The sequence below is a fragment of the Mus caroli genome, unplaced genomic scaffold, assembly GCF_978045245.1.
Source record: "Mus caroli unplaced genomic scaffold, Mus_caroli_1 scaffold_2, whole genome shotgun sequence".
In the NCBI taxonomy this organism is placed as follows: domain Eukaryota; kingdom Metazoa; phylum Chordata; class Mammalia; order Rodentia; family Muridae; genus Mus; species Mus caroli.
Genome location: NW_028227257.1, coordinates 22,245,934 through 22,259,691, shown reverse-complemented (window position 1 = coordinate 22,259,691; position 13,758 = coordinate 22,245,934). Strand labels below are relative to the sequence as shown.

Below are 13,758 nucleotides of genomic sequence, written 5' to 3'. Positions count from 1 at the left end.
CTGGACAGTAATAGAAAATCCCTCCCTTGGTCACACACTGTCCTCCCTTGATCACACACTGTCCTCCCTTGGTCACACACTGTCCTCCGTTGTTTTTTGGAGAATGTAGAACCTAAAGAGCCTAAGCATAGCAAGACAGTACGTTCCCAATCCCTTTGCCTCTTTAAGGCGCCATCAGCTCTGCATCCATAGTGCATGGCCTTCAGGGGTCCACAGAAGAATCTCTTCCCAGGCAAATGTGGGAATATTTTTGAGCGAAGGGAATCTTTAACTTTGATGAGATTCTCACATTGGTCCCTGACCTCAAAACTGTGTAAGCACCTCTGTGGTAGTTCATCTGCCATCCTGGGCAGAACTGGTGGGTGACCTTTCTCGCCTGATTAGTTACTGAACTTGAATGACAGCCTACCTCGGAAGCTGAGAGCAGGTCCCGAATAGAAATGTGTTTAGAGCATGACGTTCCTTGCCAGTGTGCTTTTGTGTGCACTTACTCATTTGAGTCTCATTATTCAACACTGATCAGAGGAGTAACTGGGGCAGGCTGCTGGGGTGGAGCCTGTACAACCCAGGGCTCCCAGAGCCCTCAGGGCCTGGGTCCCACTGAGCCTTCCCAGGCCTCTGCTCACTTCCAAGCCACAGCAGCCAGTTGTTCTTAATATGATTCTAATTAAAAGGAAATGACTAATTGGTTTATGTGCTGAATGTTTTCATTAAGAATTTGAAACCTAAAGCCGGGCGTGGTGGCGCACGCCTTTAATCCCAGCACTCGGGAGGCAGAGGCAGGCGGATTTCTGAGTTCGAGGCCAGCCTGGTCTACAAAGTGAGTTCCAGGACAGCCAGGGCTACACAGAGAAACCCTGTCTCGAAAAACCAAAAAAAAAAAAGAATTTGAAACCTAAAATGATCCCAGATATGAAGGAAGCAGAGTGGATGGGAGTCTGTAGATCAGAGAGAGGCAAAGGGGCCTGAAGTCAGTCTCACCTCTAGGTTTCTTGGTAAAGAAAGCTCAAAGGCATATATGTTGGCATCTGTTGTCCGGTGTTAAGAACCGCACACCTTTAATACCAGCACTCGGGAGGCAGAGGCAGGCGGATTTCTGAGTTCGAGGCCAGCCTGGTCTACAAAGTGAGTTCTAGGATAGCCAGTGCTATACAGAGAAACCCTGTCTCAAAACAAACAAACAAACAAAGATAAAAGGGTTAAACCAAAAGGCTGCCAGGAAGTGCTGACCCTTACAGTGCAGAGCCCTGCTCCCTTCCCCCCTCCCCACTGTCATTGCTGCCTTTAACTGGATGTCATGACACTCCTGTAGCGATGCTGGGCCTCATGTATATCTACTGGACTCAGCTCAACATGTTCCAGACCCTCAAGTACCTGGCTGTCCTGGGCACTGTGACATTTCTGGCTGGCAACCGAATGCTGGCCCAGCATGCAGTTAAGAGGTGAGGCTGGGGATGAATCAAGCTCCAGGGTGGGACAAGAAACATTTGTGAGGGCACTGTGCCAGCCTAACTATGAGACCACAAAGGTATGTGGCAGAATATTGACATCCTTGGGGCAAGTCTGACACCTTCCTCCAGCCTGTTAAGGAAGCCATAAGTGTGAACAGTGGCAGATGTTTGAAAGTCAGTAATTTGTGTCCTCACATTAGAACAAGGGGGAAGCGACTACATTGTGTAATCAAGAATGTGTTAGCTGTGTGGTGTAAACATCCTTCTTGCCCTGCCCTCCTGTACCCCCAGAATGGTACCTCGACTGGGGCTCTGGATGGTGCCAGAGCTCTTCCTCCCATCTGCAGGTCTGTGCTCTGCCCCTCAGCAATTGTGTAGGCATGGCAACCCAGCGATAGCCAACTTGAGAGGCAGACAAATGCTCAGACCTTGATGTGGTGGCAGCTTGACTTTCAGAACAGAATTGGAGGCAAATTTAAATGTCACATAGGTGTTTCTCATTGATTTGACTTTATAGAACCTGACTGATTTCAGCCACGCAAAGGCCAATAAGAAAAGGTCAGAATTGCTTTCACCTTTGAAAGAAATCATTTTCAGACTCACCCTGCTTTCTCCCTCTGGGACCTTTGTTGGCAGAATGGAACTCGGAAGCACGCCCTTAAACATGCTGCCAGTTGCATCTGTCTGATCCAAGAGGGGTGGGCATCTCAAGGAGACCACTAGCGACTGGGCAGGGTGGGGGTCTCACTGTAAGCTTTCAGTGCCTCACCATGAGCTCCTGTGCAAACAACCCTGACTTCCCAGGGCCGGTCTAGGTCCCACCAGAGCTGCCTCAGTGCCCCCAGTTGTAGTTATGTCACCCCTAATACTGTGCATTGTATCCAGAAAAGGAAAGCCTGGGACTTGGTTGTTTTTCCTTCAGTGACCAGTCTGGGCTCCCAGGGCCAGAATGCTGTGTGTGCTCTGTCCCTTAACTTCTTTCTTCTGGAAATTGTCCACAAGAACAATGAAGCCAAGGGAAGAGCAGTGTGAGAAACCTATTCCCTGTAGATCCATGCGGCAGTGTGCCCACTGTGGAAGCCCACCCTACATGCACTTTCTGAAAAGACCCATGGCTCTCATTAGAGGCCTGGTGGCTCTTCGCCCCCCTCCTCTTCACAAGTCCGACAGCTTGTTTGTGCTGCCTGGGGAAAGGAGCGGCCTTGACAGGAGGTCTGGTCTGGTTTACCATGTGTGTCCTCTGCTTGTCTCTCTCTCTCTCTCTCTCTCTCTCTCTCTCTCTCTCTCTCTCTCTCACTCACTCACTGTCCTTTCTTGATTCTCAAACCTCTTTCCTTTGGCAGGATCGCTGCAGAGCAGAGCAGTAGATTGGCAAAATATAGGACACTACGGTAAAGATGAAGGGCGACTCGTCCCAGAGGCAGGCTCCCTCCCACCTTGTCCACATCATGCATGCCAGTTACTGTCCTGTTTCCACCTGCTCGTTCCTCCCCACCACTCCCTCTACCAGGGTGAATTCAGAGGCTGTTTTAAACTTGTTAAATGAGGTTGTGGCTGGCTCAGGATAGTCTTCCCAGGGGATACTGCTGTATATACAGTAGCCCCCTGTGAGAACAGGAGTTGAGGATAAGACAAGTCCAATTCGGACTTCGACAGGGCCCACATCCGTCCTGACTGCTTGGTTCACAAAGTGATGGTCCAATGGCAACTCCCGGCACACCTTGTCACTACTTCTAGGCCTTTCTGAAACATTTGGTTGAACCATGCAATTTGGTGAGATTCGCTTGTGATGACCACAGATCAAAGCCAACCGCAGAATTGTACCTGGAGCACAGGGTGTGACACACACCTTCTTTTAAGGGCTCTTGATGGGGAGGCAGATTCAGTGAAAACTGGAGCAACGGCAAGGGTAGGGTGCTGCTTCGTGGATCTGCTCCTGCAGATGAGGGGCCCATGAGAGGCTCTGTGGAGCATCCGAGTGTCCTTGTCTAGTACTTCGACATTCATCTCCCTCCCTCCAGCATTGCATGGACCGTGGTGCACCCAAAAATACCATCTCCCCAACCTGGAGGTGGGCTGGATCAGGCCTGTGTGACATAGTTGGCTGATCCTTGCCTTATACCACAAGTAGAAGAGAGAGATTTTAATTTTCACATCAGGTCTCCTTTTATCCCTTGCCTTAGAAATAGCTTTCCCTGCCAAAGAAATGAAGCAAATCCCAGCACACCTAGTTTTTAATCCTCTGGAACTAGGAAAAGTCAACAAAAACATAGGATCTAGACTTTCTCAGTGCAGTGTTAGCATAAGCCGGTCACCTTGTCCTTACCTCAGAGAGAGAATGACTTCCCCCAGGGTTAAGTGAGGTGCAGTGCTGGACATGGTAATGTCCATGGCAATGCTGGACACCTGTAATCCCGACATTTGGAAGGCAGAGGTGTGAGGCTCAGGGGATCAGTGTCCTCCTGGGCTGTAGGAGACCCTGTGTCTAGAATACTTAAATAATGAATAAACAAGCAGAACTGAGCATGTAGTCGTGAGACTCCCACCTGGTGATAGACTCTGTGGTCCAGAAGGCTCCCGAGCCCTGGCGTAGGCTGTCCCTCGCCCACCGTTGTTCTTTTGGTTTTGCCCTAAATTTCAGTTGCTCTGTCCGAGATTTACGTTCAGAACGAGTTCTTCCTGCAACAGTTGAGTTCTTTTGTTCTTTACTCTGATCCCTCCGGCTAGCCAAGTCTGGTCGGTCGTTAGAGCCTTTGGGACTTGTGGGGCCGGGGACCCCATGTGCTGGCTCAGTGCTACTGACTAAGGGCATGTGCTGGTTTGAGCGAGTGTAATGGAGTCTTTCCGTCGTTGGCCAAGGTCTGGGGTTTTGAGTTCTGCTGCTACATTTTATACCCTTGCTGTCCTTCCAGCCTGGACACTGTCAGGCACAAGCTTAATGTCAGGAACTTGTGAGCACTGGTAAAGATTTAAAGGCACGTCCTGATCTGTACGCTCCAGCGCCGTGCCTGCATGCCCTCCTGAGGACTGCTTTATCAGTTGGGTTGAAGCCTGCCGTTCTGTGAGACTGGTAGGATCTTACCGGTCCTTACTGTGGTCCACCCGCCCGCCGCCTGCTAAGACCGTGCTCTGGTGCGCCTGCTGCTTGCTTGCCACTCGTCCCTGGTGCTCTCCACTCGGTTACATTCCCCTCTCCTGCCTCCATAGCACTTCCCACAGGGACTGGTGGGAAGAAAATGGCCGAGAGATTCTCATCTGAGAAGTGCCCTATCCCAGCACTCAAGAGATTGAGGCAGGAAGATCATAAGTTTGGGGCCAGCCTGAGCTACATAACAAAACCCTAGCTCAAAAAAAAAAAAAAAAAAAAAGTACTCAAACCTACCAACCAGCCAGCCAACTAGCCTACAAACCAAAAAAGGAAGGAAGAGCAAACGAACAAAACAGTGGTTTTATGAGCTAAGGGCCCTTTTCCATACTTTCTCTGTGTTAGGTTAGTTGCTGAGTCTGTACTGGCAAGAATGCAGGCAGCCAGCAGGATTAAACTCTGATTCTTTCTGACTGAAGTCTTCCCTGTTTGGGCCTGTACTGTGAGGGGTGTGCCTGGAATTACCTCATCCCTGTATTTTCACGTGCTCCCTCCTCAGTCCTCAGCTTACTTCATGGTTTTCAGGTCGTCATGGGCCTCAGCTATTTTTTTTTAAATGAGACGGGGCATTTACAAGTAGAACCAGTAGATACAGGCTGTCCCCTTGTCAATTACATCTTCCAGTGGGAGAATGACTTAGTTTCCCTGTTGTCCCATGTAAGGACTGTAACTGTTCTTTTAAACCATCAGTGATTGTATGTCTGTCTTCGTTTCCTTCCAGAACAGCACATTAGTTCCAGAAGTCTGAAGACCCTGAAGACTGAAATGAACATTTAACAAGGCGTGGAGACAGCTCATGGTGTGCAAGGAAGAACTGGGGCAGAGCAGGAGGGAGGAGATGCCTGTTCTTTAAAAAGAGAAGAGCTGAGCTGTGCTTACACGTTTACTTGTTTCTCACTTTTTGCTTCACAGAGCAGACATGTCTGGGCCCAGATTGTCTGTCCCTTTGTCTTGATGCCTGGCAAGATGCTGTGAATATCCCAGGCTACCCAGATGTTGTATTTGAAAAGTTGAAATCTGTAATTCATCATCAGCTTTGGAATAAAGAGAATGGTGGCCTCCCAGTGTTGATGGAGCCTTGCATGTGTGATATGAAGACTCAGCAGTCTTCAGTTGGGCCATCTCACCCCTTTCTTAAAAGTACTGAAAGTGGCTAGAAAAAGCCTGTGTCCTTTCGGCTCTAGTAGCAAACACTTTGTAGGAGCCCTGCTTGTCTTTGAAGATTCTTCTGTTCAAAAGACCTGCTCTAGGCTTTTGCCTTGAACGTTTGGGCTTAGTGTGTAGAGAAGGGTTGAAATTTTGTCAATAAATAAAGCTGACTGCCTCGGTCCATTCCTTCTGTGATAAAATGCCCCAAAGCAGCAGGTGACTTAGAAACAGTAAAATAGAGCACTTACAGGCAGTAAGATGATTTATAAGCAATAAAATAGATGGATCGATAATTTATAAATAAAAAGGTAGATTGGTGTGTGGATATAGAATATAGATAGAAAACTAGGTAGATTGGTAGGTAGGTAGATAGATAGATAGATAGATAGATAGATAGATAGATAGATAGATAGATAGATAGATAGATAGGCAGACAGGCAGCCTGGCAGGCAGGCAACCCAACAGTCCTAAGAACTAGAAGGCACTGACCTAGAAGGCACTGGCAGATCTGGTAAGTAGTAAGAGAGACTGCTCCTTCCAGATGATGTTGATGTCAATGCCGTATCAGTGTTCCCAGTGGCAGAATAACAGAAAAGCAGCTAACTTAGCTCATTCCCCTGGCCCTAGAATAAAGGTAATAAACTATACACAGTGTGAACCACCCGCCTCTTAGTGCAGTGCATTGGGGATCTTTTAGCATGGGTTTGGAAGGACTCTAATTCAGACTGGAGCACTGACTGACCACCTGAGTTATCCCAACACTCCTACAGCAAGGTGGGAGTCCCCCTGTCCTGGAGTTTACAGAGAGGCCCTGCCTTAGCAAGACATGCGCACATGTGCAGGCAAACCCACACACAAATGTGTTTGACTAGTTTGCCCCGTTGTCTTTAGTGCTTTTGAAGCTCGATACGTTTTGTGGTGACATTCATTTGTAATCCACTCAGGAAGCTGAACCAGGAGGAACATGGGATCCAGACTAGGCAGAGCTATACATCTTAGAGGCTTTGTTAAACTTGGCGTATAAAGGTTGCTTTCCAGCCTAACTAGGTTTTGCTGTGGTAAGGAAATGAGGGTTTTGGATGGGGAAGGGAAAGAGATTCTCGAACTCTAGGAATAGTTCTATCTGGAATTCTGCAATTGTAGACCTCACCTCTCCCAAGGGTTGCAGACCTGTGCAGTGGCCTGTAAGCATCTTGTTTTATCCATGGTGGTTAACATTTCAACTAGATGCCAACATTGAGACGATTGGACTAGAAAGGTGAGCCCAGTACCCATAGTTAAACACTGAGTATGCTTGCAATCTCAACACTGGAAGACAGACAGGCAAGATCCTAGAGCTCGTGCCTGTCAGTCAGATGGTGCCTGAAGTTAACCCTGGCCTCCATGAGCACACACACACACACACAAATTCTTTTCTGGGAGAATTTCTATTTTAAAAGCCTGGATTTTGAGGGGCTGAAGTGGTTAAGAGCAGATACTGCTCCCACAGAGGACTCCCAGATTCAGTTTCCAGCACCCACATGGGGCAGGGCAGCTCTCCACCACCTTAACTCCAAGCTGGCCAAGTGGGCTAGGCTGGCTGGCCTCCTTCTGGGAGTGTAAAAGCCACACAGTGCCTGGTAACTTTTATGGGCACTGGGGTTCTCATGCCTTCACTCTCCAGTGAATCCTCTCCCCCTGCTCCTAAGGATTATTAAGTATTTGGTAAGGCAAGATCCCACTGTGTAGCACAAGCTGACCTGGAGCTCATGACCCTCTGCCTCAGTCTCCCCAGTGTTGGGATTATAAGCACGAACCACCAGGCACAACCCTTTGACTCTTTGGTTTCACTTGATGGTTTCACAGGTATCAATCAGGTGTGGCCCCATCATAAATCATGAGCACCTAGGTCCATTGTGACCAGAAGCCCCATACGTGGTTTGTTCCCGGTTGACCTGTGTCCTCACTTCATGTCCCAGTTCAGAGTACTGAGAGGCCTGAAACCTTACAGCAATACAAGAGCGATCACCACCCCATACTACACACACACACACACACACACAGAGCCCTGGGCTTGCTCCCTCTTGGATGTGTGACCTGGTACCAGTCACCTGACAGTTGGTGGAACTGTAAGTGGCCTCTGGCCCCTCCAACGGCAGTTGTAGGGAACAGTGAGGGGAGTCTCCCTGTGAACTTCAACTTAATGAAAGGGACAAGTCCCCCATTGATTAGAAAACATCTTTAGTGCAATGAAAGTGGCCCTTAGTCTTAAGTAGGGCCCCTCAGGAGCGAGCTTCTCTAGGGGGAGGAGTTAAGTTTTTTAAACGGGCACTAGCATCCCTGCTAATGGAGATAAAGCCCAGGGTGGCTGAAGATAAAGCCCGGGGTGGCTGCAATGGATTTGCCCTCCTGTAATTGCATTCACCTTAAAACCCGCAAGTAGCCTTGGTTCTCAGCGGCCATTATTTCATCTGAAAAACTAATTGAAAGTGGAGAGAGCCCCAAGCTTTCGCCTTTGTTGGGACAGGGCAGGGAAAGAGATGAGCAGGTGGGGCCCGGAAGGGAGGTGGGGGGAGTCTCCCATTCAGCTCAGCTCCCCCTTTGTCCCAGACCTTGGCAGGTTCCCCGCCTCCTGCCTCTGCCTGCCCTTCTGGGCTAGCCTTCTCCTCCAGAGGAGCTTTTGTTCCCCATTGTTTTCATCGTCCCTACCAGCCACCGAAAGGCCTCCTGCAGAGCACTTCCCACGCTTTCCATTGCTTGCCCAGGCTCAGGGGGAGCAGGTGGGAGATAGGAGACCTGGCCGCAGCCAGCTCAGGACCGAGGTCACGTGCTTCCCTTTCCTGCTGGCATTGAACTAGGCTGGCTGGGAAAACCAAGAGCTAGGAGTCCCATCCGATTTTAAATGCTGGGGTTATTTTTACACTTTTAATCAGTGATTCCAGACATCCCGTCATCCAGATTTCACAGTTGTCAAATTTTTAAGGCTTAATTTACTCGGGTTTTTTGTTTGTTTGTTTGTTTTGAGAGTGTCCAGTGTAGCCCAGACTGACTTGGAATTTACTATGTAGCCAAGGACAGTCACCTTTTTTTTCTGAGACCTTTCACCTGCACTCTCAGACTAGACTAAACTAATTAGCCAGTGAGCCTCAGGGACCTGTCTTTCTTGGTCTCCACATCTCTGCCACCACGGGCATGCACTCCCATGCCTGGCTTTTCTGTGGGTGCTGGGATCTGAGCTCTTCTGTCTTCTTGCTTGTTTGCACAGCAGGAACCTTACCAGCTGAGCTGCCTCTCCAGCTCCAACTGTTTTGCACCATTATATTTCATCATGCTACTTGGGAGGAATAACCATATAAGCCATATTTAAAAAAAAAAAATCAGATTGACAATAAAGGAAGCTGAACTGCAGATGAGAATGGGGGTTTTATTGCATTTACAGAGGACAGAAAAGGTCAGAACTGAAGCAGAAGTAACAGGGTACAGTTGTGTTTGGGGGTCAGGGGGCTCAGGCGTCTGCCGAAGGCTTCATCCTTGGGAATCCCTGCTGCAGAAAGAAAGAGACACTCAATCCAGATGCCAGGGCTCCTGAGCCACCAAGATGACTGGGGTTCCAGGCAGGGGCAGGACTTCCAGGTTCCCAGAGACAGGAAGCATGGGCTGGAAAGATGCTAATGGCTGCACCATGTAGAGCCCTGCTTACTCCCTGCCCCACTAACTGGCTGCCACTGAGACCCTGGGCTGGTCACTTCCCTTCTGACCCTTAGTCAGGACCAGCTTCTTCCCATACATCCATGTGCCATACCCTACAAACCATTCTGTTGGTCACAAGTTGAGTGGCCAACCTCACAAGAAGAAGTGGGACTCCTCCCTGCCTCTGTGAGGCCAGATTCCATGAGCGCAGAAGTGAACGGTGTTCTGAATACAGCTGATGCCTGGCCTGGGGCTTCACACTCAGAGTCCATGGGATAGCTGTCTCCAGGGTAAGAGAATGGCTAAACCAGAAGGTCGGCTTCCTCTCAGGAGGGTTAGCAGAGGGAATGGGCACAATTTGTTCTCTTCTACTCCATGTATTTTATTTTGAGGCAGGGTCTCCTACTATAGCTCAAGCTGGCTGGGGAACTTTTTCTTTTTAAGATTTATTTATGCCTGTATTTTATGTATGTGGGCGATTTATCTGCATGCATGTGTGCAAACCAGAAGAGAGCATTCAATCCCATGGGACTACACTTACAGATGGTTGTGAGCCACCATGCGGGTGCTGGGAATTGGGTGCAGGACCAGAGCAGCAACTGCTCCTAACTGCTGAGTCCTCTCTCCAGTCCTGGCCTCAAACTATCAACCTTCCTGTCTTAACCTCCCAAATATGGGGTAACAGGGCACAAGCCAGCAAGCTCTACCTCTCTCAGGCCCCTTGTAATATGTGGAGGGGACAAGGATCTGTAGCCATCTCGCTCTGGGCTCCAGAGGGAGATTACCCCGCTCTCCTGGTGAGAGCCACTGGGTGGAATTCTTAGAGGCAACATTCCCGCGGTTCCAGCCTTTGAGTTCTTACAAGGGAACAGAGTTCACCTGTTCCTTTTGTAGAGGAGAAAATTGTGGGCAGAGAGATCCAAAGCCAGCCCTGGGGCTAGTCTCCATCCTGCCTTCAGCAAGGTTCAGTACACCCCCTACGCCCGGGCTGAAGCTGGTGAGCGCTCCAGCTCTGGGTGTCTGATTGAAGCTGGTGAGCTCTCCAGCTCCGGGTGTCTGATTAGGTTGGGAGGAAGGTGAGGGCAGCTCTGCTGGAACTGGGTTTGCTTCATAGACTGCTGCAGGAGCAGGGTCCCAGCTGAAAGTATGTGTGCTCAGTTTACAGTCAGTCTTTAGAACTAGGTCACATGGGAAGAGATCCCAGGGTAGACAAAGACAGCCTGGACTTGCCCGTCTCTCCAACCCTCCCTCTTCTTAGCTTCGCTTTTCCTCTTCTGTAAAAAGGGGAAACATCCTCCATCTTCCCTGACTCCTGGTGAGGATGTGAGGACCAGGGAGATGGGGAGGAACCATTGTGATCAGCTCTGCCTCTGATGACGGTGTGTGTCTGTCTTGTCAGCCCCGGGCAGGCATGGGAAAGCCGGCCTGTCTTGGGCATTATAAGTGCATGGATCTTTACAGGGGGTCTGAGGTGTACCTGTTGTATCACCCACAATAATCCCTTGGGAGAACCTACTAAGGGTCTGAGATCCCTGTCAAAAGCACTGATACTATTTCAGACACACTGAGCCTGGCCTCTTACTCTGTACTGCAATGGCCAGTATGCAGTCCCCTCACACATAGCCTTCCCTATCCCTGAGGCTTAGGGTGCCGAGGGCCTTGTCCCTTTGCTCAGAAGACTAGGCCCCACACCTGTGAGAAAAATGAGATTCTTTGATTTTCTTGGGATCTCCGAGGGAAGGAAGTCTCTAAAATCCCCAGAAAAAAAAATCTCTCTCAGGTGGATGCTGGTGGCCCTGCCTTTAATCCTAGCACTTGGGAGAGAGGCAGGCAGACGCAGACAGATCTTTAAGTTCAAGGCCCGCCTGATCTACAAAGTGAGTTCCAGGATAGCCAAGGCTACCCAGAGAAATCCTGTCTTAACCAAACCAAACCAAAAAAATCTCTCTCAGCCCCTCCAACCTATGCCCTCCCAACTCCTCGTCTGTGTTTCTGCACCATGGTTACCAAGATGCTCTCCAGGGTCATCTGCTTGTCCTCTGTCCACATGCTGTCTTCCTGGCGGCTGAGCCTGGCCCTTTGTTCCTGGATCCTCTCCCTATGGGTTTGAAAAGGAGAAACAGTGAGGGCCACCACTGGGTAGGATGTCCAGTGTGAGTAGAATCTCTCTCTCTCTCTCTTTTTTTTTTTTTTTTTTTTTTTTTTTGGTTTTTTGAGACAGGGTTTCTCTGTGTAGCCCTGTCTGTCCTGGAACTCACTCTGTAGTCCAGGCTGGCCTCGAACTCAGAGATCCACCTGCCTCTGCCTCCCAAGTGCTGGGATCAAAGGCGTGCGCCACCATGCCTGCCTGGCTCATGTGAGTAGATTCTTAGGCGACTCTCTTACATTCAGCAGTATCTGGGGAGCAGTGGGCATGGCACCACTGCCAAACCCTCCCCACAGAGTATTAATCTTGTAGATGGCACATTGAAACAATTTATTATCCACCAGTAACCGGATAAATTTGTGTGTTGGCTTCTGATACCCCCACGGAGAAGGCCACAGCAAGTACTAATCATGAGGTTACTTAATCAGTTTCAGGGCATCTGATGTCCTCTGTTGACTTTGGAGGGCACCCGGCGTGCATGTGGTATGCAGACATGTGTGTGAGCATAACAGTCATGCGCATAAAATCAATCTAACAATGGAAAGCAGATGCTATGAGGACTGGAGTCTGTGAGCCTACACTGGGTCCTAGGGAATCTGTTGGGACAGCTGTGAGTGACAGTGTCACCATGCACAGAAGAGGGAGGTGGTAGAAGTTACACCGGTGCCGCTGAATAAAAGGTCATGATAGCTGTAATGCACAGGCAGGAAATCCCAGCATTCAGGAGGTGGAAGCAGGAGGCTCAGAAGAGACATCCTCAGATACATATCAAGGTCAAGGCTAGCCTGAGCTAGACAAGACCCTACCTCAGAGGAAATGAGGAATTTAAAAGTGGCTTGGTAACAATGAGACCATCGTCACGGCCAATGCACTGGGTGTGCCCGTGTGTGCTGCTGACCTATGGGGAAATGACACAATGGCAGGAGCTGCTCACTCTGGAAGTACTGCTGTATGTAGCTTTAATCTTTGGGCTTATTTATTTTTACGTGTATAGGTGTGCTTTGCCTACATGTATGCCTGGTGCCTGTGGAGGCCACAGCGGGAATCAGAGCCCCTGGAACTGGAGTTGTAGACGCGTGTCAGCTTCTGCGTGGCTGCTGGGAATTGAACCCAGGTCCTCTGCCAAAGCAGCACGAGCGAACTCCATCGCTACAACATGTGTGTACTTTTGAAGGTTTTTCAAAACAAAAACTACAAAGCCAGGTTGTTTAGGTCTTTGCTCATTAACTGTTGGAACCAAGGACAGGGAGAGAGGCACAGAGTAGGTCTAAGTGGAGGTCTGACCTGGGCTACTTTTCCTATGCCAAATCCAGAAAGGGTAAGTGTCAGTGGTTCTCAACCTGTGGGTCTCGGCCCCTCTGGGGTTGCCTCTCAGATCTCCTGTATGTTGGATGTTCATATTACGATTCATAACAGTAGCAAAATTACGATTGTAAAGTAGCAGTCCATTCAGTGGTTGGGGATCACAACATGAAGAGCAATATTAAAGGGTCGGAGCATTAGGAAGATATCTACTGTGTCAGGGAAGAGACAAAGCTTGGTCCCCAACTCGGATGCGGAGGTGACTGGGCAGAAGCTCCTAGGATGTCTGCTTACCCTTGCTTGTTCATGATGTCCTGGATCACTTTCCGGGCATACAGCTGGCTCAGGAGTTTCCTGTAGTTGGTGGTGAAGATGGCATCTACGTGTCGCTGCATCCTGTGCGAAGGGGTCAGAGGTCAGCATAGGGATTAGGCAGGGGGACAGTACAAGCTACATGACATCTCAGTAAGGTCCCCTTGGTTGTCCCGTGTTCCCCTCACTCCCAGAGAGACTCAGCTCCTGTCTGAGTAGCCTCTGGGGCTCGATGCCTGGTCACTCACTGTCTGCGATGAGCAGTTCACCCTGGCACTGGTGACACCGCTGCTCACCTGAAGGGAGGTGCGGGGGGCAGTGAGCAGTGGGAACCACTGGTGAGGATGAGGATCAGAAAGAGCACCCAGAGCAGCATCCTTCACTCCTGTGTGGGACCTGCAGAAACATCAGCAGGATACAATCAGATAGAGCCACAGGGTCCCCGGGTACCACTCCATGATGAACCCTGGTCCTCATCCACTTGGGTTCAAGGTCGGCATTGCCAGTCCTCAGCTCCGACTTCCCCGCCAGGAGTGAAGAAGCCATCCTGGCCACCTCGTGGGGCTGAGTAGAAAATCAGTTAA

General features: G+C 49.7%; 2 protein-coding genes across 3 annotated transcripts in view; one reads left to right on the top strand and one right to left on the bottom strand.

Annotated features, from left to right (window-relative positions):
• Rpn2 (ribophorin II) overlaps window positions 1-5,660 on the top strand; it is a 47,448-nt gene extending 41,788 nt beyond the window's left edge. Inside the window, exons 16-18 of one of the 2 annotated variants that reach the window (XM_021156957.3) lie at window positions 1,313-1,442; window positions 2,795-2,842; window positions 5,318-5,660. In XM_021156957.3, the coding sequence (XP_021012616.1) occupies window positions 1,313-1,442; window positions 2,795-2,842; window positions 5,318-5,330 (191 nt within the window). In that variant the 3' untranslated portion in view covers window positions 5,331-5,660. The remainder of the gene's footprint in view (window positions 1-1,312; window positions 1,443-2,794; window positions 2,843-5,317) is intronic. The other variant, XM_021156958.3, reaches the window with a different exon arrangement.
• A 3,569-nt stretch (window positions 5,661-9,229) lies between these two features.
• Ghrh (growth hormone releasing hormone) lies at window positions 9,230-13,550 on the bottom strand. The gene is made up of 4 exons (XM_021156850.2): window positions 13,471-13,550; window positions 13,157-13,258; window positions 11,422-11,512; window positions 9,230-9,268 (listed from the first exon to the last, which is right to left on the bottom strand). Exons 1-4 carry the CDS (start codon window positions 13,548-13,550, stop codon window positions 9,230-9,232), a joined length of 312 nt encoding a protein of 103 aa, XP_021012509.1.
• Between the last annotated feature and the right edge of the window lie 208 nt (window positions 13,551-13,758).